The 23056-nt window shown below is 43.7% G+C and overlaps 1 protein-coding gene across 3 annotated transcripts in view; it reads right to left on the bottom strand.

Moving 5' to 3' along the window:
* The window catches only part of Rasgef1b (RasGEF domain family member 1B), a 515623-nt gene extending 493584 nt beyond the window's left edge, over positions 1-22039 (bottom strand). For all 3 annotated transcript variants that reach the window (XM_041671328.1, XM_041671329.1, XM_041671331.1), the window contains exon 1: positions 21765-22039. In XM_041671328.1, coding sequence (XP_041527262.1) covers positions 21765-21833 — 69 coding nt within the window. In that variant the 5' untranslated portion in view covers positions 21834-22039. The remainder of the gene's footprint in view (positions 1-21764) is intronic.
* Between the last annotated feature and the right edge of the window lie 1017 nt (positions 22040-23056).

Here is a 23056-nt window from a genome sequence, read left to right as displayed (position 1 = left end):
GCTAAGGAAACCGAAGGATACTGCGGATGCTCATTGTCTTGACTGTGGGGAGACTTTCACATGTCTTCACCTGTGCCAAAGATATCAAAGGAATTTTGTACCTTTATTGCAACTTATAATAATATGCCCAATATGCTACAGTAAGGCTTCTTAAGTAGTGTTGATTTTATGTAAACTAAATCATATGGGTTTTTTTTCCATTCAATTATTTACGCTTCCTTCCCTCCTCCTAATCCCCTCCCACTCCCCCACATCCCCTCCTCCCTCTCCCACCCTGCTTGAGAGAGGGCCAGGAATCCTGCCCTGCTGGAAGTCCAAGGCCCTCCCCCCTACATCCAGGCCTAGGGATCTGTGCATGCATATAGGCCAGAACATGCTGTAAAAACAAGTCCCAATGCCTTTATCAATGGCTTCTCAGTCAGCTCCCATTGTCAGCCACAATCAGAGGGTCCAGTTTGATCACATGTTCATTCAGACCCGGTAAGAGATCCATTTTAGGGTTGGCAAGAGACTTGGTTCTAGAGGGGATCCCAGGTGTCCACTGGATGTCCCCAGCTAGGTCCTTGGGCAGCAGAGGAGAGAGTGCCTGAACTGTCCTTGCCCCACTATCACACTGATGATTATCTCGAATATCACCATAGAATCCTAGTCTGGCGACGGATGGAGATAGAGACAGAGACCCTCATCAGAGCAACAGACTGAGCTCCCAAGGTCCAGTTGAAAGGCAGAAGGAGGGAGAAGAGAAGCAAGAAAGTTAGGACAGCAAGGGGTTGGTCCACCAACTGAGGCAGTGTGCCTGTTCTAATCAGAGTTCACCAAATCTAGCTGGACTGGGTCTGAATCATAAGGTTTTAAAAAGACAATACAGAAGTGTCATGAATGAATTAACTTTTTTTCTAATAGGGCTATGAGTAAACACTATGTATGTATGTGAAGGATAAAAATATGACTTTAAGTTCGATGGGATCTTTGTATTTTTCCCATAGACAGCATTTGGAAGACACAACATCTACATCTTCCAAAGTTTTTCTCCCCATGCTAAGTGAAATACAAGAAATCTTACTAATTTATTTAAAAAGTACCAAAATGCATTCAAGTGTTTCCAAAAGACAATCAAATCAGGATTAAAAAAATGAGAAAAATAAAAAAATATACCAATCCAGTTGTCAAGAACAGGCTAAATGTGTCAAAAAAAAATCCTGAATGGAATAAACCTTACCAGATATGATTCTGCTGAGCATGATATTGGAAGGGTAGCTTGTATTTTTCTGAGTTCTTTCCTAAAAGTTTCTTAGTTGTCTGAATTCTGTTCCAGTCCCAAATAGATACTGTATTTAAATAGCTGTTTTTAACATAATGTGGTAATATCTCATACTTGTGAAGTATCCCATAGTCATAACTTGCAGGCCTTTAAGATATTCAAATTTCTTTCAAACACAAGTTATATCATCCCAAATAGTGTTGTTACACATTGGTGAATCTTGCCAGTGTACCCAGTGAGGCAAGAAATATATTTCTTTGTGCCCAGAGGGTTTTCAGAAACTTATTGCATAGTGGCTACTTCCTGACGCCTAAACTCTGTGTATTTATCTACGGTTCTCCAAGCGTGAAGGCAACGCTGGCTGATGACGCAGAGAAATCTCATAGATTTTCACATGGACTGGCCATAGGCGGTGATGAAGTAAGCAGATGTATCCAGAAATCCAGCACCCTTCTCTGAAAATGAGGGTCACACTAAAAATGTACTTGGGCTGCCTTTATTTTGTGACCACGTCTAGAAAGAACAGCTCTCTTTCAGCACCATGGACAGACACAATCGCCCTGGACATGTGGCAATCGAATTGTCTATAAGGTTCTTGTAGCAAACTGTTTTGCTATGTCAAATTAATTTGGTGTTTGTGATAACAAGGGGGAATTTTTTCCATTTTAATTTTCTGTAGTGCTTTTAAAAATGATGAGCAACTTTAAATATAGCAAAAATTGTTTGCTATGAGAAGGGAATTGCTATTTTTTAATCCAAAAGTAACCAAAATGATCTAATAGATTGAAAGTATGTATGCAAAAAGTTTCAACAGATATAAATGACAGCAAAAAGTTACACAAAAAGGGAAGCAAAAGTAATTTTATGTCATGTTTCTGTGCTTTTCAATCAGGTGACCCTAATAAGGCACAAAAGTTACAGTTCCCATTCCACCAACTTAAAAAGTCAGCTGGAAGTACTTCTATCCATATAAACAGTACCAAATGTGTTATAATAGTATGTGTTTACATTCACATCAGGGTCATTTTCTCCCAAAGGAAGACAAATCATATTAGCGATGTTAACATCCCTTCCTACCCACCTTTAAATTTGGAACGCAAATATAATTAAATTAATATAAAAATCTTAAAAGGGAGAAATGGTAAGGGTCCACCAAGAAAGCATCTTTACATATTATCAGCCAGTAGAACAACATCCAGATTCTCTTCCTAGTGAGGCAGAAACAATAGAAGAAAGAAGTCTGCTGGAAAGGAGAAGGTGTGCCTTTGTGCATTTATTCACCAATATATGAAGAGCTATATCATTTGGAAGCATTTCTAAGTGGGGACTACAGCAGTGATGGACAATCAGCACAGTTTGGTGTAACTGGAATCATGCTATGTTAATAGACCCCCATCTCTCATACCCTGGAAGAAGCGTGACTAGAGAAAGCAAGACGTTTACTGAAATGGCCAGCTCTGAAAACACACAGGTAACTTTGTCTGAACCCAACAGATTATATTTAGGAACATATATGTATATGCACATACATATGTGCATACAATAACAAGAAAAGAGTCCATGAATTTGAAGGAGAGCAATGAGGGCTCTGTGAAAGGCTTTGGAGGAAGGAAAGGGAAGGGAGAAACGTTCTTAAAAGACAATCTCAAAAACAAAGAACAACAAAGCTTGCAGACCCTCTTCAGAAAAACAACTCTCTACCATAACAAAGACAGAGCAGGTGACTCTGTAATTTTGCAAGTGGGCGTTTCCCTGATCCTTAAAATTTTTAAAGAAAAAGAATCTGATCTAGGCATTCGGTGAGCTCTTCCCACACCTAGAGGTCAAATAGGAAAGTGAGGTTTGAAAAAATGAGTAACAAAGAGATGCTGAGCATGCCATCTAGAGGAAAGTTGTGGAATTTTCCCTTTACAACTGAGTAAACATGTTTCTCTAGTCTTTTCAGTAGATTCATTTCTCAGGAAGCTTTACAATCCAAACATAATCAAGCCAGGCCTGATTTAAAAGAAAAAAAAAGACAAGGAACCATGCATTTATATTGTCTGAAAGGGAATGAACTATATTTGCATTACACATTGGCAAATCAGTTAGTTGCAAGTTCTGACAGATGTTCATGATGTTCATGATCAGCTTTACCTAGAAAGGCAAAAATAAAGAAGTGGTCAGCACAACTCTATGAAGACAGTGTGGCTTGCTGATATGAGCAGTATGCAAAGCCCACAGCCAGTGAATGACTCATGGTTATTTCCCAAGGCTTTATGTACAAGAAAGTGGTGTTCTAGAGCAAATTTATTTGAGTCAATTGATTTGCCTAATGATTTCACTTAAAAAGTGAAATATTAAAAAAATATTGGGACAAGTGAGGTGGCTTGGCAGGTAAAGGCGCTCACTGCCTAGCCTGGGAACCCTAGACCAATTCCCAGGTCTAAGTTCAATTCCCAATTTCTTCTTTTATGTTAGAAGAAGAAAACCAAACCTAGAAAATTGTTCTCTGATCGTCACACATGAGCTGTGTGTCCACGCACATATAATACACACATGTACACATAATAATGAATAAATGTTTAAATTATTTTAAATAAAAATGAGATAACTTTGAATTGATAGTCTGAGTTTTGATGTGCATGCTGAAATAAAAGCAGATTTCTCTTTCTCTCCTCATATACTATATAGAAAGAAGTATTCCCAGGGCATGAGCTGTCCAGTTTAGCAGCTATTAACTAAAATAACAAATCCTGGTTGATTCATCATGCTAACACCTATGCTTGGTGCATCCCACTGACACCTATGCTTGATGCATCATACCAACACCTATGCTTGATGCATCACACCTATGCTTGATGCATCACATCAACATCTATTGTGGCTTCATTTCCTTGTCAATCACTTTGCTAGTAATCCCCATTTCCCCTGTCTTGCATAAAAGGGGATAAAAGAAACTAAGACAGAAAGGCAAGTGTTTGTCCTTGACGTCAAGGCTTATACTGTAATGGATAGCATTACCCAGTAGGGCCTCCTAGTCACTGACATAAGCAGAAAATGTTATCATTTTTTGGTTTGGATATAATCTCCATCTTATATTCTTTGCATTAGGCTGTTATTATCGTAAGGGGAGACACTAACAGTTTCACTGTAACTGATACTTCGATTCTCAGGGGTATACCCTGAAGCTCAAATGACCCTTCCTGATGAGACAATGAAGAGAGACCAGTTCCCTAGAAACCAAAAACTTTGGAATATATTCAGGGATTGGGATTCTTTGTGGGTGTTTTTATAATCCTTCAACACATGTATAAATTATATTTTCTAAAGCCAAAACTACCATGCAACAAAAAGTCTCTTAAAAATATGTGTTTGAAGACAGGAGAAACATCTTTAAACAAGTGTAAGTGGGCACGACAGGTGACTTCCACTGAAACACTTCGGGTTAATTGCTTTTAAAAATGAATCAAAGTCTACCCACCACCCTCATGCACCTACCACTGAAAGCCCAAATATATGTATTTTTCTAATGGGAACTAAATCCAATCACTATACAGGGTTTGGAGCATTAAAAAAAACACTAGCATTAGAGTCATAAAACATAGCTAAGACCCAGTCTTGCTCCAGATTAGTTGCTGTGGTCTGAAAGCTTGAATCTGCCCCCAAATCACAAAACCCTTAACCTTCATGTAACAATACTAGAGAGTGGGGCTTTGAGGATGATTTGCTCATGGGTTAGAATCCTGCATGGGGTTAGTGCTCCTACAAGGGTAGATAAAGAGAGACCCTTCACCCTGGCATCAGGCATGGGATTGAGTCCTGCATGCGGTTAGTGCTCCTACAAGGGTGGATGAAGAGAGACCCTTCACCCTGGCATCAGGCATAGGACTGAGTCCTTGTATCAGGTGAGGTCAGCAAGAAGAAAGCTTGCCTTGAGGAGTACTTCAGATCAGAATCTTGTGAGTCACACACACGAGACAAACAGCACTTTCCTGAACTGGAAGGGGTTAGCAGGAGCAATAACTCAAGTGATCATTTTTATCTTTCAATAAGCTGCTACCTCATGAGCACTCAGGATGCCAAGGCAAGAGGTTGAGGTCAACTTGGGCAATAGAGGAAGTTCAAGGCCAGAAAGACGTGGGAAACAAAAGATTGCTTTTGATCCTCTATCATTTAAAGTCCTGGTCAAAGGATGCAACATATTCAAGTTTTGTAAACCTTGATGGCTTACAAAGATGGAATTAAGGAAGAGTACAGGAAAGTCACCAGACATGATGTAATACCTTGGAGAACACATCAGGTCACCACTCCTAAAGTATCAAAGGGGAAATCACAGGCAGCTGCAGCCGAGGGCTGAGAGGAGAGATATACATCACAGGGGCTGTAATCTTGGGTAGAGGGACAGGGACAGACCAGAGACTCCACCAAGACATCTGAGGTAGCAAATGTCTTTTCTTTGCAGTTTCTTCTCCCCCTGGTCAATGCTTTCCTTGGACAAAATAAATAGAGAAACTGAAGCAGGAGAGTCCTGCATCATGACACCTGGCCTGGAAGCTCACTGCCTGGAGCTCAGGACAGATGGAGATCAAGAGGTGGCAAGAGAATTCAAGTCTCTTCCCCTGCTGGGGAGCAGAATAGCTCCTCTGTGGTGCCCTCAGCTCAAAGTTTCTTAGTGATGTCATAGGCATGAGCTGCTCATCCAGGGAGCCCATGTGCTGTGCAGAATAGAATCCCTTCTGAATTCTGTCCACAGATTAGTGTTCAAATAATATCCATCCTGACACCAAGAGCCCATTAGAATCTTACGATGTACTCATCTGGAGTAATCTTAGACCTCCACAGGATTCCACAAAGAATGTAAGCAAATCAATTGCTTAAGTTAGATTAAATGTCAATTTTAGTAAAGATTGATTTTCTATACTCTCTCTCTCTATTAGTTGCTTTGGACATCAATGCTTTGATGCACGCACATGCATGTACATGCACACACACACTCACAAACACAAGCTATAATGATTTATTTTTATTTAGGAGCACCAGCAAACCAGAAAGATTGAAGCACAGCCTTATTAACCCTTTGATGGACTATGCATGTGGTATCATGCCACACTATAGACAGTGGTCCAGGGTAAAGGAGGAAGCAAGTGGAAGGGGGTTTCTTCCAAAGAAATGGCTGATGTATGCCTCTAGCGTAGGAAGGACAAGGAGTATGTCCATCACCATAGAGAAGAAAATATTGCTAATTAAATACCCACTGTCAGCACTAATGACTACCCTATTGCATCCTACCTCACTTAGTCTGCACAAAAGCCAAGCAAGATGCTGTCATTTAGAGCTTTGTATGTAAGGGGTGGAATTTTTCTGAGGCGCAGCAAAACAAGACCGGGAGACCCAATAAACTGCCCTCCTTTGAAAAAGATTGTTCAACTGGAAGCAAGTCCACACAGAGCCCCATCTTCTGCTGCTTTAGATGCTTGTGTGCATGTTGGAAAGCAATCGGATAGACACGACAATGTGTCCCACCTGAGTACTGTATCAATCGGGTACACACGACAATGTGTCCCACCTGAGTACTGTATCAATCGGGTACACATGACAATGTGTCCCCCCTGTGGACTGTATCAATCGGGTACACACGACAATGTGTCACACCTGTGGACTGTATCAATCGGGTACACATGACAATGTGTCCCACCTGTGGACTGTATCAATCAGGTACACACGACAATGTGTCCCACCTGTGGACTGTATCAATTTGGAAAAGCACAATTTCTTCTAAATTATCTACATTTGAAAAAATGCTTTGAGTAATGTTGCCACACCTAGAATCATATTAGAATAAAATGGGCTCATGAAACATTTAACCTAGAATAGGCACGGCACGCCAGGTGTGATGGCGCACGTCCTTAATCCCAGCATTTGGGAGGCAGAGGCAGGTGGATCTCCATGAATTTGAGGCCAGCCTGGTCTACAAAGAAAGTCCCAGGACATCCAAGGCTATATTATACAGAGATACCCTGTCTCATGGGAGGCAAGGGGGGCATGGCAACTTTGTACCACACCTTGGCACAGGATGAGTCTCTGGGTTTTTTGTTTGGTTGGTTGGTTGGTTTGGTTTGATTTGGTTTTTTTGTTTTGTTTTGGGGGTTTTTTTGTTTTTGTTTTTTGAAACAGGGTATCTCTGCAGCTTTGGAGCCTGTCCTAGAACTAGCTTTTGTAGAGCAGGATGGCCTTGAACTCACAGAGATCTGCCTGCCTCTGCCTCCCGAGTGCTGGAATTAAAGGCGTGCATCACCACCGCCTGGTGAGTCTCTGTTTTTATGCTTAGAAATCAAGCCTGCTCAAGTAAACTTGAGGACAAGTACCATATCCCGTTCCCTTTGTGTTCTCTCCAGCATCAGACAACATAAGGCACACACAGCTGGGCTAAAACATAGACTTGTTCAGTGAGGAATCAGCCTATCACTGTTGGTGCTGTGAAATAAATTTGGGTTCCATGCAGGCCAGGCATAAAGTATGTGTCAGGGGCCCTTTCCCATTCTTAGCACATGTACACTCAACACTCAAAATTCTGACATTTGCAAAAGAATAGCACAAATAAAATTTTAGTACGGTGGCCAAAGTGCTCATCAGGGAAGGGTCTTCACTGCCAAGTCTGAAGACCCGGTCTGGTCACCTGGATCCACACAGTGGAAGGAGAGAAATGGCTCCTACAAGCCGCCCTTTGACCTCCAAGTGCACAAAGTGTTTGCACAGAGAATGTACAAACCCCAGCATACATACAAAATAAGTAAATTATATAATAAAAATAATTAGGAATTTGAAAGACACAGGCTAAAATGTAAATCAAGATCAACTACAAAATCTAAAGAGAAGAGAAATGCTAAGGTTAACTGTACGCGCACATCACACTTAACACTAGATCTTGTTTTCCCATTAATTCTCATGAGAAGGACTATCTATCTTCACTTTACATATGAACACTTTAGAGCCATGACATTAAGTAGCTTGGCTATCATCACATAAACAACAGACAAATAACACAGAAGAGATTTGAACATAAACTCCAGCGAGCAATCAGTGAAGGATAGTCCCAGACAGTAGAAACAGGAAACCAGGCTTTCATTGGATGCTGAAGCCATCTTTGAGAAAAACAGCATGTCTGGGTCTCAACTTTCTCCTTACACTGGTGAGAGCCTCTCAGTTACCTGAGAGAAAAGAGCGGGAGGCCCAGGACTGGAGTCCCAGCTCTGGTACTTCTTGCCTGGTTATACCAGGATGCCTGCTTCCTCTCTTTGAACCACAGTCTCAAAATCCTTCAAATGGAAATGATAATCTTTCAAAGGCTATTAAGAGGATTGGTCAAAGTGCTTCAAAATCTCTTCATTACTAAGCTATAGACTGTTTTGATCATTCTCTCCCACTCTAGCATCCTCGGCCTCCTGCAAGGCAGGAAACCACACAGCTTCAGATGCTAGGGGGTCACTCCAATCTGATGCACCTTCACAGCCATTTGAGAGAGAGAGAAAGATGTTCTGTTCTCTAGAGTTCCCAGCTCGCGCGCCCTGCACCACGACGAGAGGAAATCAGAGGGATCTGGTGACCGGAACGAAGGGCATGATTTATGCTAATGGCATGGCACAAAGCCCTGGAATAATTCTGGAGAGCATCATCGGTACTGCTGTCATTGTTAACTTATTTATAGGCATGTGCAGAAATGGGAAGGCCCTAAAGAAAATACTTTCATTTAACTAATATTCTACCTCTTAGGCACACCTTTTGCTGGTGGTAGGTGTTTTAAATCGCTGGGCTGGCCCACATTCTTTCAGAGACTATCATATCAGGGTTCTTTCTGTTGGGGTGTTCTTATAGTTTGACTCTGTCACTTACACTCAAGGTTTATAATTTAGTATCAGGATATATACAGTAAAAATTAACATGCCCACCATTATCCATCTTTGCACAGGGTTACCCCTTTTTATATGTGTGTTGAAAGCACCTAAATTATATTCGCTTAGGAAGATATTCCAGACAGACAGAATACACTATTTTTAACTCTACTTAATCTTCACTGAATTTGCTTCAGATTTATACCCTTGGCCAATAAACTCCCTAGCAACACCCCCAACACACACACACACACACACACACACACACACGGTAACCATTATCCTTTTTAAAAAGAAGACATGTCTGCTTTTATAAGGTAAGAAATTATTTCTATTATCTGAAAAACTGACCGGAAAATTTTAGATCCAAGCATTTTTTGTTTTCTTGTTGTTGTTGCTTTTTCTAGTAACTATTATTTTCTAATTCTCTGCATCTTGGCTTCTTTTACCTGCACTAAGGTAAAACAGCTCCCTACAGTTCTTCTGTTTCTAACAAAATAATTCATAGTGTTTTTGTAATTTCTAAAGAATTATTATATATTGCCCACCAACTCTGCTAAGTGAGAACCTATTTCTTAGTCACCCTAGCCCATGACATTTTGAAATCAAAGATGCAACTCAGGGCGAGGACAGAGAAGCCCTTCTCTTTATCCTGGAAGCATTTGCACATAAGGGAAGCCTACCCAGCACACAGAAAGAGGGAGCTGCATTAACCAGGGACTCCAGAGGGTCCACCCAGCTGCTTGGACATTCAAACCCAGCACCAAGCAAACAGACCTTTAAAAAATCAGTCATCAGGATGGCGCACCCAGCCATCTGACGAACTCACAGCATCTGGGCATGAAATATTTTATTTCACAAATCCCTCTTCCCTGCCCCCCTCCTCAATCACACGTACAAACAATCTGGACAGCCCATAAGGCAGAGGATAATTTTAGGGCTTTCCCCAGGGCCTGGCTGGAAGCTTTCCAATCATTTCTTTCCGTGAAGTCAGATGCACTGTTTCTTTATAGATGTAAAAGGATGAAATCAGTTTCTATTCCATTCTATTTGCAGAATGAGATGGAAAAACATAAAAGTCTCACACAGCCCTGTTGCAGATTCCTAGAAAGGAAACTCCCTACACTGGAAGAGGAGGGAAAGGAGGCAAAAGGAGCACTCCAAAGGAAAGCAAGAGCAGTTTGCTAACCCCTGAGAAGGCTCCATGTGCATGATCTCACATACACAAACACACATGGGCTGGAGAGCAGAGCTGAGAAATAAAACCACCGTCATTTCTGGGTTTGTTTCAGCTGTTGGTTTTGACATGGTATTATCCTCAAGGCCACTCCAGGAGCAGATGCTCATGTGTCCATTTGTCTGTGTAATCTTCCCGTCTAGATAAGGCTCTGTGCATGTCTGCCCTCTCCCATCGTCCCAGCTTTTCCTAAAAGATAGATAACACTATTTATAACTTTATTTTTATTAGTGCTCACAAATTGTACAAGATCTGGGCATGAAATATTTTATTTCACAAATCCCTCTTCCCTGCCCCCCTCCTCAATCACACGTACAAACAATCTGTCTTTTGTTACGACATTTTCATAGTGGGAATGTATAATGTACTTGGATCACATGCTCCTCTCTTCCCCTGACCACGTTAGATTTCCAAATCATCGTCCTTGGATCTTAATGAATTTTTAAAGGTCTAGAATTTACATACAAGAAAACATGATATTTGCTTTCGGAAATTTGGCTTATTTTGTTTAACATATTGAAATTTTCCCACAAATATGATCTCATTTCTTCTTTGTGGCTTAAAAACGCTCTCTGGTGTTGTATATATACCATGTTCTCATTATCCACTCATCCACTGATGGGCTGATCCCACACCTCAGTCACAGTGAATAATAATAAAGATAATAAACACTGATCTGCTGTTATCTCTGTGTGCCAGCTTGGCTTCCTTGTGGTATATACCAAGAATGCTATAGCTGGATCATATGGAAATTCTATCTTTAGTCTTGGAGGAACAACCTTGCTTATTTCTGCAGTGCCTACACTAAATTGCATTCTACCCACAGTGCATAAGGGTTTCTGATGGTCCACAGAATCTCGGTCAATATTCGTTGCTATTCATTCCCTTCATACTAGCCTTATGACCGGTGTGAGAAGGACACTCTGGAGTTTTTATCTACATCCCTGGACAGCTAGGCTGCTGGGTGTTTCTCAAGTTCATATTGGGCAGCTGAACTTTTCTTGAGATTTGTCTTTTGCCTATCTTTACTGGGTTATTCTTTCAGTGTTCTTTGCATATAATGGCTATGAATCCTTAATTGAATGAAGAGCTGACACCAAGACTTTCTGCTATACTTAGGCAGGCTAAGACAACATATTTTAATACACATGGGATTTGGCTTAAATGAACACCAAGAATAGGTTCATTGACAAAAAAAAAAAAGACTTGTGAGGGTATGTTTCACAAAAACCCTTCCTGAAGCCCACTGAGAGAACAGAATAGAAAGGAATCAACAGGATTGCATAGATCAACTGTGTGTATATGATTACAGAAAAATGTTACCTTCTCACACCCATGCCCTGATCCTGCATCACACACCCCTCCACTTCCATCTTGAGGACATCAGGTTCTTCCCAGGTACCCCATGTGTTCTCTGGGGAAAACTGGGTCATGTGAGCTCCTGAGTCAACCCATGGAGCCCAGGGTTGGCAAAGGCTACTTTGTAGGGGAGACTATAGATCAGTGTGGCCCCTCCCACAATTACCATTTTCTGCTTTCCTGATACACAGTAGAATTCCATTCATCTGCAAAAGCAAATGAAATTTTCACGTACGTAGGTAAAATTAGAGAATTTACACTGCACAGAATGAGGCAACCCAGACACAGAAAGACAAACATGTTCCGTCTTATATACGGATCCTAGTTCCAAATCTTGAGATCTGTGTTTCTAATTTGAAGGGCCCATTTCTAAGAAGGAAATGGAGTGTTGGGCCAATCAGGCCCCCCTGGCTGTCTGTGAAACAATGAGGTAAACTCTTACCTCCCCTGCCTGTGTCCCTCACTGGGATTCCCCAAGTAGAATAGATTAGGTAAAGTATAACACCCAACGTCGTAAGAATCTGAAGAGAAATGCCGCACTTTCTCCAGACTAAAGCAGGATTTAAACCCCAGTGACTGCTGGGAGCCCATTCAAGCCTGCAGCCTTCCCAAGAGATCTAAATCACGACAGATGACTTTATCATCATCACAGGGTAAGGAGCGTCATTCCAGAAAAAAGATACCTCCATAAGACAAAGCCATGGGATCTGAAGGTGGCCAGGAATTCAGGCTGTCATCACAATTAAATCACATCGAGGCACTGACTCAGAAATACAACGGTGTAGCTAGCCATCCGCCCGCTGGATTTAGAAGTCCTGGCTCCAGCTGTCAACTGTAACTGCTCCATCTTTCCCTCTCTGCCTATCAGACAGAAGCAGCCCTCTTCTTTCCCATCCATACCACCACTAACTGTTCCTTCACCAGCAAGTCCCTGCACACCCCCGATGGCCAAGTAGGGGCCTTGGGTGTCTGTTCTCTTCATTACAATATCAGAATAGCAATTCAGATTTGTATAACACTTGATGAGTCACAGCTGACTTTCACATGTGTTACACACAGGACCTGACATCACTTCTGTGAGCGAAGCAAATCAAAAACTGACTCTTTCATGTCCAGGTCATGAAGTGGACGGAGGGGAGGGCATTTCCTCCAGTAGGCAGTCGGGAAGCAGGTGAGCTGCCCCTGGACCACAGCTTGGGATTCCTGCTGCCTGCTCTCTACAGTTCAAAGCTCCATTGCTCTTGTTCCCAGCCTTGTGGTCCTGGCTATAAACACTCTCACTCAACTTCCAGTCAAGTTCAAATGCTGGCGAAGAAAGCAAACCCCCGCATATCCTGGCACCACACCGAGTTTCCAGGGGAGTCGGGCATCATTACTGCCTCTGTCCCACTGGGGACATAATAGGGAAGCCCACTGAGCAAGTGTTCTTTGGAGTAAATTACTTCTGGAGTAATCGAATCTAACTTCTGATCAGAATTCCTCACCAACAGCATGGAAAATACGAGTCTGATGAACAAAACGTCTTTACTACATAAATTTGCTCCACTTGACCTACATGGAGGGTACATGTATGCAAAGCAACTGAAAACTAAAAGCACTCTGGATTTAACTATATTGCAATCTACAGCTGAATTTCACTTAAGTGGCATTTATAATTGGCACATTTTTCAAGTTCTGTTTCCGCCACAGTCGTGTGTAAAAGTACATTATCGTCATTTATACATCCGCAGCCTAAGTTAGCTGCAATATGTGTCCCATAGATTGGAGGGCAAGTCGTTAAAAGACATGGCTGTCACATTTCCATGAAATAAAATTACATATATCTAGAAATAAATTGGTTCCTAGATCCTGCTCAAACAGCATATGGGAGTTTTACAAAATTAAATAGGCATTGATTGAACACCTCTATTTTGCTCAGCACCGTGGAGGATTCAGAAACGTGTGTGTGTGTGTGTGTGTGTGTGTGTGTGTGTGTGTGTGTAAATATATATATATATATATATATATACTATGTTCTAGAACAACCAAAGCAGAGAGGTAACTTAGGCCATGCATAAGGCCACGATAAAGGTTTATAATAAAAAATAAAGTTAGTGCTACACATGCCAACTGCTATTTTAATTAATCCTCATAATGACTCAATAAGACATTATTGCTATCCCATGGTTATAAAAAACAAAACCGAGGCACAAAGCTAAGACATATTTAATTAAAGTACCTTAGATAAGGCATGAGAGCCTGTGTGCTCAGCGCCTCTCTGCTATCCACGGGACAGGCTTTGTAAAGGGCTGACTCCTTCTTGTGGCTCTGAAGACTGAAGAGCATTCAGGTAGGAAGAGAGGAAGAATGACACGGGTGGGTCAGAGAGTCGCAGGGCCCAGCAACCAAAGCACAGAGGCAACGATTTCTACCTGACACGTAGGATGCTGAGCAAAAAGAAAAGCAGGCCGTCAGCTGGACTAGGCAGCGCGGGATGCCCAACGGAAGACCTTAGAGACCACCTAGGAGAACTTGAAGACCAGACTGGTAAGTGCGAACATGAGGGTGAGAAGGCACTGTGTGTGCACACAGCATCTTCAGGACTGAGGAGAGGGGACACTTGAAGGGCAAAACCAATGAGTGACTGTGTGAGACGGCCCACAGAGCCACTGCTCCCTGATTACAGCAGGCTCTCAAACGATGGTTGTCATATCAGTAAATGAATGAACTCGTTTTCATTCATTCAACTATGAATTTTAAAGATATAAATACAAGGAAGATTGAACAGGCACCCCTGATGGGTTGTCCATAGTAGAAAGGGAAAGAAGAGAAACAAATGGGACGGCCCAGTACACTCTAGGAGAAAGAGAGGAGGCGGGGTAAGACGCATGGACTTGGAAAGCAGAACTGACTCTCAGGTGGGCGCAGGGGGCACGATGCAGCCTCCATTTTATTTCAAAGCGTAGGTTTGTAAGAAACCGTGACTGAATGACAGGCATCTGGAGAAAGAGGTCCCGCTTACACTTAAAATCCACCAAAGGGGAGAAGCACAGTCCTTGTCTATCACAAATTCAAAAAAAAAAAAATTCAAGTTGCTATTTTGTTGAAAAGCTCCCTCTAAAGGCATATATGCAGGTAGAAGTGGTATTCCTAACATGAATGTCACTCACTACTGACCTGTTACATTTGATCAAAGATGAGTAAAGAAGTTTTCAATGTACATAAAGATTCCCAAACTGGAAGAGCTGAACAAAAGGATGCATTAAGAGCTAAGCTCCCAGTCCCTGCTCCCTGGGACTTGCCGCCAGCACCGGCCATTTGGAAGCTATGAAACACCAGCCTTTCTTTATCAAAATACAAAGAAGAAGAAAAAAATCATTCAACGGGTTCTCAGCAAGAAGCCATTAGACAGATGTAATCATAATAGGACCAAACATTCCTATAAATAAAACGTGCACATTTAGAGCCGCACGCAGCATTTGAAAGCAGCTACCACAAAGGTAAGGAGAGTGGTCGCTGCATACACAAGGGCTCAGATGTGGTAGCAATTCAACTGGCCCTCAGATAAAAAAATGTGAATTTATGGGACAAACCCAGTATCCATAAGCTTAAAATCCAAATGATCCTCATGGAAAACCCAGCTGTGGCAACGGAGCTATTATTCTCAGAGTAAATTCTTCTCCAGGTGCCCATGGCCAATCAGCCCATTGCAAAACCTACAGCCAGGCTTGTCCAAGTCATTGCTTTAGAAACAACCTGGCCAAATGGTTCTTTTTCAGATGCTTGAAGCCCAGTAGAATGACCAAGTAGTACAGATGGTACAGGGGTGTTTGAACAGACAAAAAGAGTTCAACTATTCAGTATAATGTATAAACTAATCTAACAGAAATGAGAGGGGAAAGGAGCTGAGAGAGTCGGCAATAGAACCTTCTTAGAGAAGGGATGGAGTTGACAGAAACACGAAACTGGAAAGCTATAAGCATATGATAGGATAGAAATAAATGGAAATTCAGTCACATTGTTTAAAATACAAAAAAACATAGGTCATGGAATATGTGAAAACTTCGACCCAAATACTTGGCAATTTAGAAAGCAGGACCTTTCGAATGTAGTTTGGTGAGTGAGCTACTTGAAGCTCCAGAAACATTCCTCCTCAAAAAGAATGTTACTCACCGTGACTGGCTTCCCAGGATAGAACATTAGACCTTCCTATTGATAGTGCAACAATGTATGTGTATAGTGCAGGGATAATGGAGTAATACAAATTGTTTTGTAAAAATAGAAACTTATTGTTCATTATTCTATATAGAAATCCTTTTCAAATTATGGGTTACAATCCATGAAATCAATTTAGTCAGTCTTTACCAGTTTGTCTCTTGAAAGGGATGGAAGAAATGGGACACAAGGCAAAGAACTGCAAAGTCCAGAGATATGAGGAAAAACATTGTTCTTGCAACTTAATTTCAGGATTGTAGTTATTTAAAAAAAAACTGTGTGCAAAGCAAAATAGCTTTCTCACTGTGAGTTACAGTCAAGACAGCTTGAGCAGTCTTTTCGAAGGGCCCCCAGGGGTTCTTGGAATAAAGAGAGTATTTTATAATACTGAACAAACGATTGGTTGGATGAGTTGATAAACCCGTGGAAAACAAATAATAGGCCGCGAGCCATGTACCTCTCGGCCACAGCCTTGATACCTGCGATGGGAAGTTTGCTGTATTTGGCATTTTTATACTGAGGCACTGAAGGCAGAGAGCTGGCCAGTTACAGTTCCCTGTGTGGGGGTCTCTTGGCCTGGGATGTGATCTCTGGTGAAGTAGCAATTGTAAAGATGGGGATAGGAACAAGGGTCCCCCAAAGTGTGGGGGTTCTGGGGAGAATGGGAGGACAGAAAGACATCACTGCCTGATCTTTTATATGAAAAATACATGATGATCTGTCAACTCTGAATTTCACATGAACTTGAACAAATACTTTACTGGCAAAGAAAATTATGACCCTACAGGGATGGAAGATCACTTTGAGTAGACACTTATTCGATGCAAAAGTATGTGCAAAACATTATGCTAAGTGCAACGGAAGGGGAAAGTGCATCATCCCTGATATTGAAGAGGCACGCCACAATATCAATAAATTAGCATGAATTGAGCACTATTTTAAGTACTTTATGGGAATTAATTCATTTAACACTCAGTTCCCTGTATTAAGCACTGCAACTGTAATTACCTTTAAAGATATAACTGAAGTAGTTTAAAATTGTCCATGGTATCATAAACACACACACATGCATGTACGTGAACATACATGTACACAACGCACGCACACACACACACACACACACACACACACACACACACACTGTTCAATAGACCTGAATATTATCCAGGGAGTATATCTGGACATGAGACAGGATGGGATGTTAAAGACAGATAAAACTTCAACAATGAATATTAGAAGAAGAAAAATTCAGGTGTCAAGCCACATAACAGCATCAGTACGTGGGCAGGAAGAGGAAGTAACATTAAAACTGCCAGAGCACACAAAGCATCATAGCAGAATGAAGGGGATGGGACAAGGATGCCAAACTGTGATTATCATATGGCGAAAATCCATGTGCTTTTACTGAATCTATACAGTGGCAAACCACAGAGGAATTTATGACAATTAAGTGATCACCATTTTGAGTTGGGCTGTTAGAAACATGATTTGGTCCATAGCACAAAAGACAGTGGATGAGAAAGACATCAGAGGCCAAGAAGCCATGTAGGTCAATGCAAGTATCTGTCAAGCACTGTGGCAAAAAGCCCAGGGTTTATTTTCTAGACTAGATCTTTTGTGGGTGGGTGACATTGGACAATTCATAGACTCACTCTGAGCTTTGTTTGTCCTTCTTGTTCATAAAACAGCACTAACCATACCACTTACTTTATAGCATTATTGGGGAAATAAGGAAGGTCATTGCTCTGAACAGTGACTACAAGCTAATGAAAACTTTCCCCAGAATGGAGAAAACAGCACACAGGAAAACATTCTACAAACACCAACGCCCTCTAAAGGACCACCACGACTGAGCTCGAATCTTTCCCAAGACGATTTCTCAGAGTCCACTAAGCCTTTGAACTTCTCTGGGAGTAAGTGACGTTCATGTCACACCGAGGCTGACATGGTGAGGACAGAACTAACTTTCCTCCGTTGAAAACTCTCTCTGGGAACGAAGGGAGATGACGAGAGCCAAAACAGACTGTAGGTTCCTCTTCCCACGGCTGTGACTAAATACTCAACAAAAGCGACTTTGGGGAGGGCCTTTTGTGTCTCACGATTTGAGGGTACGGGCTGTCATGTTGGGGGATCCCAGCAGCAAGAGCACGAGGCAGCCGGTGACATTGCACCGAATCAGGAAGCAGAGAGCGGTGTTGCTGCTCAGCTTGTCTTCTTACCCACACTGGGGCCCCAGTCTGTGAACCGGTGATGTCCAGATTTAAGATGGACCCTTCTTCCTCCATTAACACAATGTAGAAAACCCCTCCTGGCCCTCATATGTCCAGAGCTGCCCTAGACGGTTCTAGATCCTGTCAAGTTGACAGCTGATAGGAACCATGGCATTAACCAACTCCAACAACCAAGGAGTCATAGATGGATGAGATGAAGTGAACTTGGACATAACGAAACCTTGAGTTATCATCCCACTCCAGCACCCACTATGACAGGACCTTAGTAAATTATTGATACCCTCTAATGCTCTCCATTTTCTCATCCATAAAATGTGATTGATAACATCTATGCCATGAGACTATTAGCACAGCTGAGATCATGTATAATATGTCCCTAGAATAATGTGATGATAACAAATAGCCACGATGTATTATGCATTGATGAAAATCAAGCCACACTTACCTGCACATAGGCAGCAATTCTGGTAGAGACGGAGATCAGAAACATATAGATGCTATGTAAGCATGGAAACTCTAGACACCACACCCATGAAGGAACTCAGCATTCCTGTTATAGAGCCAGATGTGTTCCCCCAACATAGGTGACTCCATAAAGACCATCCACTGGGTTAGTAAGGATGACAGGAGCTAAGAATGCAGCTATGCTGTGAGTGGGGAGAGAGCAATGTGGAAGATGGAAAAGCTATAGCCTCTGAGTGAATTATTCTCCCACCATGGCTTAGAACGTGGACTCCATCACTAAGACAGAATGAAAGCAAGACTTGGCTTCACATAGGGAGCATGGTCACAATATGTCATAAGTCAAAGGGGACAGGGAGAATGCCAGGCAAGGACACATAGACTACACTCCCTCCTCCCCTCTTGGGAATGGAAACGCCTGTATGAATGTTTCTGGCCTACCTTTCTAGATATTAGAATACAGAGAAACCCAGCTGTTTCTGTACGTGATCTGCCTGAGTGTGGCACAGAAACTCCTAAACCGCCCAGTGCTCAAGCCGCTCTCATGGTCCTGAAGTCCTTCATTTTTCTCCTAGAAATTAATTGCTTCCAAAAATTTGGTTTCGTTTTGCTTTGCTTTACAAATATCCAAATTTTACTAAGACCACAAAAGGTAACAAAATGGGCAGTAAGGCACTCTGGCTGCAATGTGCATCTTCTGTCCTCAGCCTCTGGAGGTGGTACAGGCAGGCAGGCACACACTGGAGCTGTTTTACAATCACAGTGACATTTTGCCCCACTTTGTTTGTTTGTTTCTTATTAGCCACAACCTGTCAGCTCCCCTTGATCAAACCGCAAATGTGGAAGAGTTCCTGGACTTAGCCTGAAGACCTCTCTTGCAAACCTGCTTTGGCCACATTCTCACCAAAATGAAATCAAAGGTTGGTCATTCATTATGACAGTATCCACCTCTTTTTCTAATTTTCCTGAAACTAAAGGGAAGCTTCAGTGTTAGTATATTTGGCATTTGGGGGATTAAATGTTGCCCTCCCTCTTTCAGTAACTTAGTACTTTCAAGAAATGAGTATTTAGAGAGGCTTAATTCTCTTCCACATTTCTCTCCATCCCAAATGTAGTAAGCTGGACCACACCCTTCCATTTAGAGCAGCAGTGTTCATCTGAAAGGTATCCACAGGGCACATTCCTGCATCTTCGTCTCCTCCTCAGGCACAGACATTCCCAAAGGGAGGAACTCTTTCCAGGGGCACTGATGACATGTGACACCTGATACACATTTTAGGTTGATTCGGCCAACAGTAACTCAACCAGTTGATGGGGAGAGGCGATGCCAAAAGTAGTTCCCACCTCCAGATGAGTGGGGAACACCACAGATCAAGTTATAAGAAGTTACCAAGGACTGAGGGACACCTCTTCCCCTGGGACTTTTCAAAGATAAAACAGCCACTTTGGTTTGAAAATGGCAGTCATCTAAATGTGCAGGAGACTGGTCCCAGGGGTCAGCTCCTCTCTAGAAGAACTGGGAACCCGTTCTGAAAAGTCACGGTGAAGCACCTGCTGCCTACAGAAAAGCAGACGCAGGGCCGTGTACCCAAAAGACAGTGCATACACCAAAACTTCTTGGGGGAGGCTTTTGGAATTTTATACCAAAACATTCCAGCCTAAGTAAAGAGAAAATGAAGAGGGCTGGAGAAATGGCTCAGCGGTTAAGAGCACTGATTGCTCTTCCAGAGGACCGGGGTTCAATTCCCAGCACCCACATGGCAGCTCACAACTGTCTGAAAAAAAAAAATCCAGTTCCAGGGGATCTAACACCTTCACACCAAAGCACATACAAAAAATAAAGATAAATAAATCATAAAAATAATTAAAAAAAGAAGACGTTTGAATGTGCATTTTAGAAAAAAGAAAAGAAAATGAAGAGACTGGCAATTTAAAGGTGCACTGCAGATCTCCAGAGCGGCCTCGTAGCCATCCGGCTGCCTAACATACCATGGAGAAGATGCTGAGGCTCGGGGAGGGGGTGGCTAAGGCTGGACTCTTCATCCTTCAGGCTTCAGCTCTCACCTGTGTGGGCATTTCCCCACCTGCCTTTTCTAAGTTCCTCCATCCACTCACCCTCGGGCTCTCCCTGTCACTGAGAGAAGTATGGATTGGACAATTTGAGCTCTAAAGTCACAGGGAATGGTTCCACGTGATCTCAGAAGAAAACTTAGAATTGCAAAGGTGAAGGGGGACCAATAAGCAGCTGAGAAGACTTTGGAAAATCTGTTTCTCCATCAGTCTGGAAATAGCTGTCTGTGAGTGCCAGGGCACCTGGGGCTTCCAGGAGGCTTTGAGACCAAGACAGGTGGCAAGGCTAGTTGACCTGGCTTGCTTATCGGGCAGTCTGTAGGAGAGGGTAGGAGCAAGAGAGACCAAAGGCACTCTGTTTCTAACTACAGAGTGTGAAGGGTCACGCAGCCCGGAACTGTCCCTACTGAGTGGCCCAGATGGGTCTCATATAAAACGCTGATACGGCCATTTCCCCCAGGAGGATGAGCAAACCAGCCAGCCAACTCCTAGCAAGGATGCTTGCAGCAGGGTCACCGCACCACCAGCAGGTGTGGGCAATTAGGTGTAGCTGCCTTCAGAAGGCGCAATGTGGCTAATCCCATTGAAACTCCCTCCCCACGCTCAGTGTACCACACACCAGAAGAAATGAGTTAACTTACAAGGAGTTTATGCCTCGCTGGAGGTTGGGGGAAGGGAGTGGTTAGAGCAGGCAAGAAGGTAGAAACCTCTTGAAATGAAAGATTGCTTCCCGTTAATAATTTAGAAAAGCCAGGGTAGGCAGCGGAAGGATGTGTAAGAGACAGCTCGTTTTCGAATGTGCCTGGCATGTTAGGCAAGGGGCAACTCGCAAAACACGCGATTCACAAACGTGTTCACCTGTCAACTAGGGAAGAGAAAAACAAACATGCTGTGAGGGCTGAGGAGGCAAGGAATTCAGACTCAGAGGCTTCCATCTTCCCCTCTCACGGCCCTCCTCAGCCCTGCCCCAGAAGTCCTTCAGGTGAGACACATTTGCCAAGTGATGAGGACCCTAGCGGCGGGTCAGGGGTGCTCACCGCCATCGGCCACAACCCCTGCCGGACACACCCTCCACCTACCTCCAGCCTGGGAGAGGCGCCTTTGCTCGGCAGTGTGCAGCCCAGGAGCGCCGCGAGAAACTTTGCCATATACGAGCAGGGAGACCGGGTCCCCCTGGCGCTTGCCGCCTCCGTCCTCGCCCTGCCCCTGAGCTGGGGTGAGCAGGGCGGACCGAAGCTCGTGGACCCGGGCGGGGTCGGAGATCCGCCTGCTAAGGCTGTCCCGTCGGGGGTCTCCGGGCCTGGGGGAAGCTCGCCGTTACCGCTCCGGAGGTGCCCGGGTGAAAGGAGCAGACAGCCGCGGGCGTCCCAGCCTTGGCGCCGCGGGAGCTCGGCTGTGCTAGCCGGTCCTGCTGAATGTCACAAGCGCCGTAGTAAACGGAAGGGCCCCGCCAAGGGGGAGACGGGAGGGCCAACAGCGCACGACCCGCGGCGGTGCCCGGGCAAGGGCGGCGGGCACAGCGTGGCGACGCAGCGACAGGCCGGCCCGCCCCTGGGCAGTGATGCAGATGATGCCCAGACTCCTATGACAGCGTGTGGCAAAGGTGGGAGAGGCTGTTCACCGGAATCCCCACTTCCCTAGTTTCTGCCTGATTTGTGACGATGCAGGTGGGAAAGGAGGGGGTCCAAGACCGATGACACTTGGCGAATTACCAGGACAAAAACCAAGCTGCCCACAAGGGCTCCCCACCGGCCAGCGCCAGCCCCACCCTTCCTGTGGGGAAGGAGAAGGCTCCAACACCGGAATGAAGAACTGCACTCCTGTCACATGTGAGCCCCTGACGCTGGGTGGGACTTGCACAACTAAGCCCCAAAGAGGAGCGGGTGACTTTGGGTGATCTCGGCTGGCTTGCTCCCTAGACTGCCTTCCAACCAGCAAGGCCCCGGGATGGGCATGGCTGTGACAGGGACACTGTTACACACAGGTGTGGCCTGTTGTTCTTCCAAGAACCACGCCTGGAGGGTTTCTCTGGAAGACTGGGGACCGAGGGCCAGCGTGACACTTGACAGTACTGCTCACGGCTGTACTCCCACTTAGTGTACTATGGATGACAAGTGGAGCGTGTTGAAAATGACAAGTCCTGAGTGCAGTGAAGTCTGGGGCAACCTCACGATCTGATTCTTTATTAGGTACTCCCAGTCCCACCGCAGGTGGTGTCTGGCTGTGCTTTGAAAAACACTACCCAACTGTGCCAAAGTCAGAGGTTCAGAAATGACACAGGAACCCCAGAAAAAGCGTTAACCTCTCACCGCCCGCCCCCTGCCCCGATTTTGTATACAAAGTAAGAGAGCAGAAAGTCTCGGCTACTCAA

This window comes from Microtus oregoni, unplaced genomic scaffold, assembly GCF_018167655.1.
Source record: "Microtus oregoni isolate MIOR12 unplaced genomic scaffold, Mior012 000021F_ref0000039, whole genome shotgun sequence".
Lineage (NCBI taxonomy): Eukaryota > Metazoa > Chordata > Mammalia > Rodentia > Cricetidae > Microtus > Microtus oregoni.
This window is presented reverse-complemented; position numbering and strand designations above follow the sequence as displayed.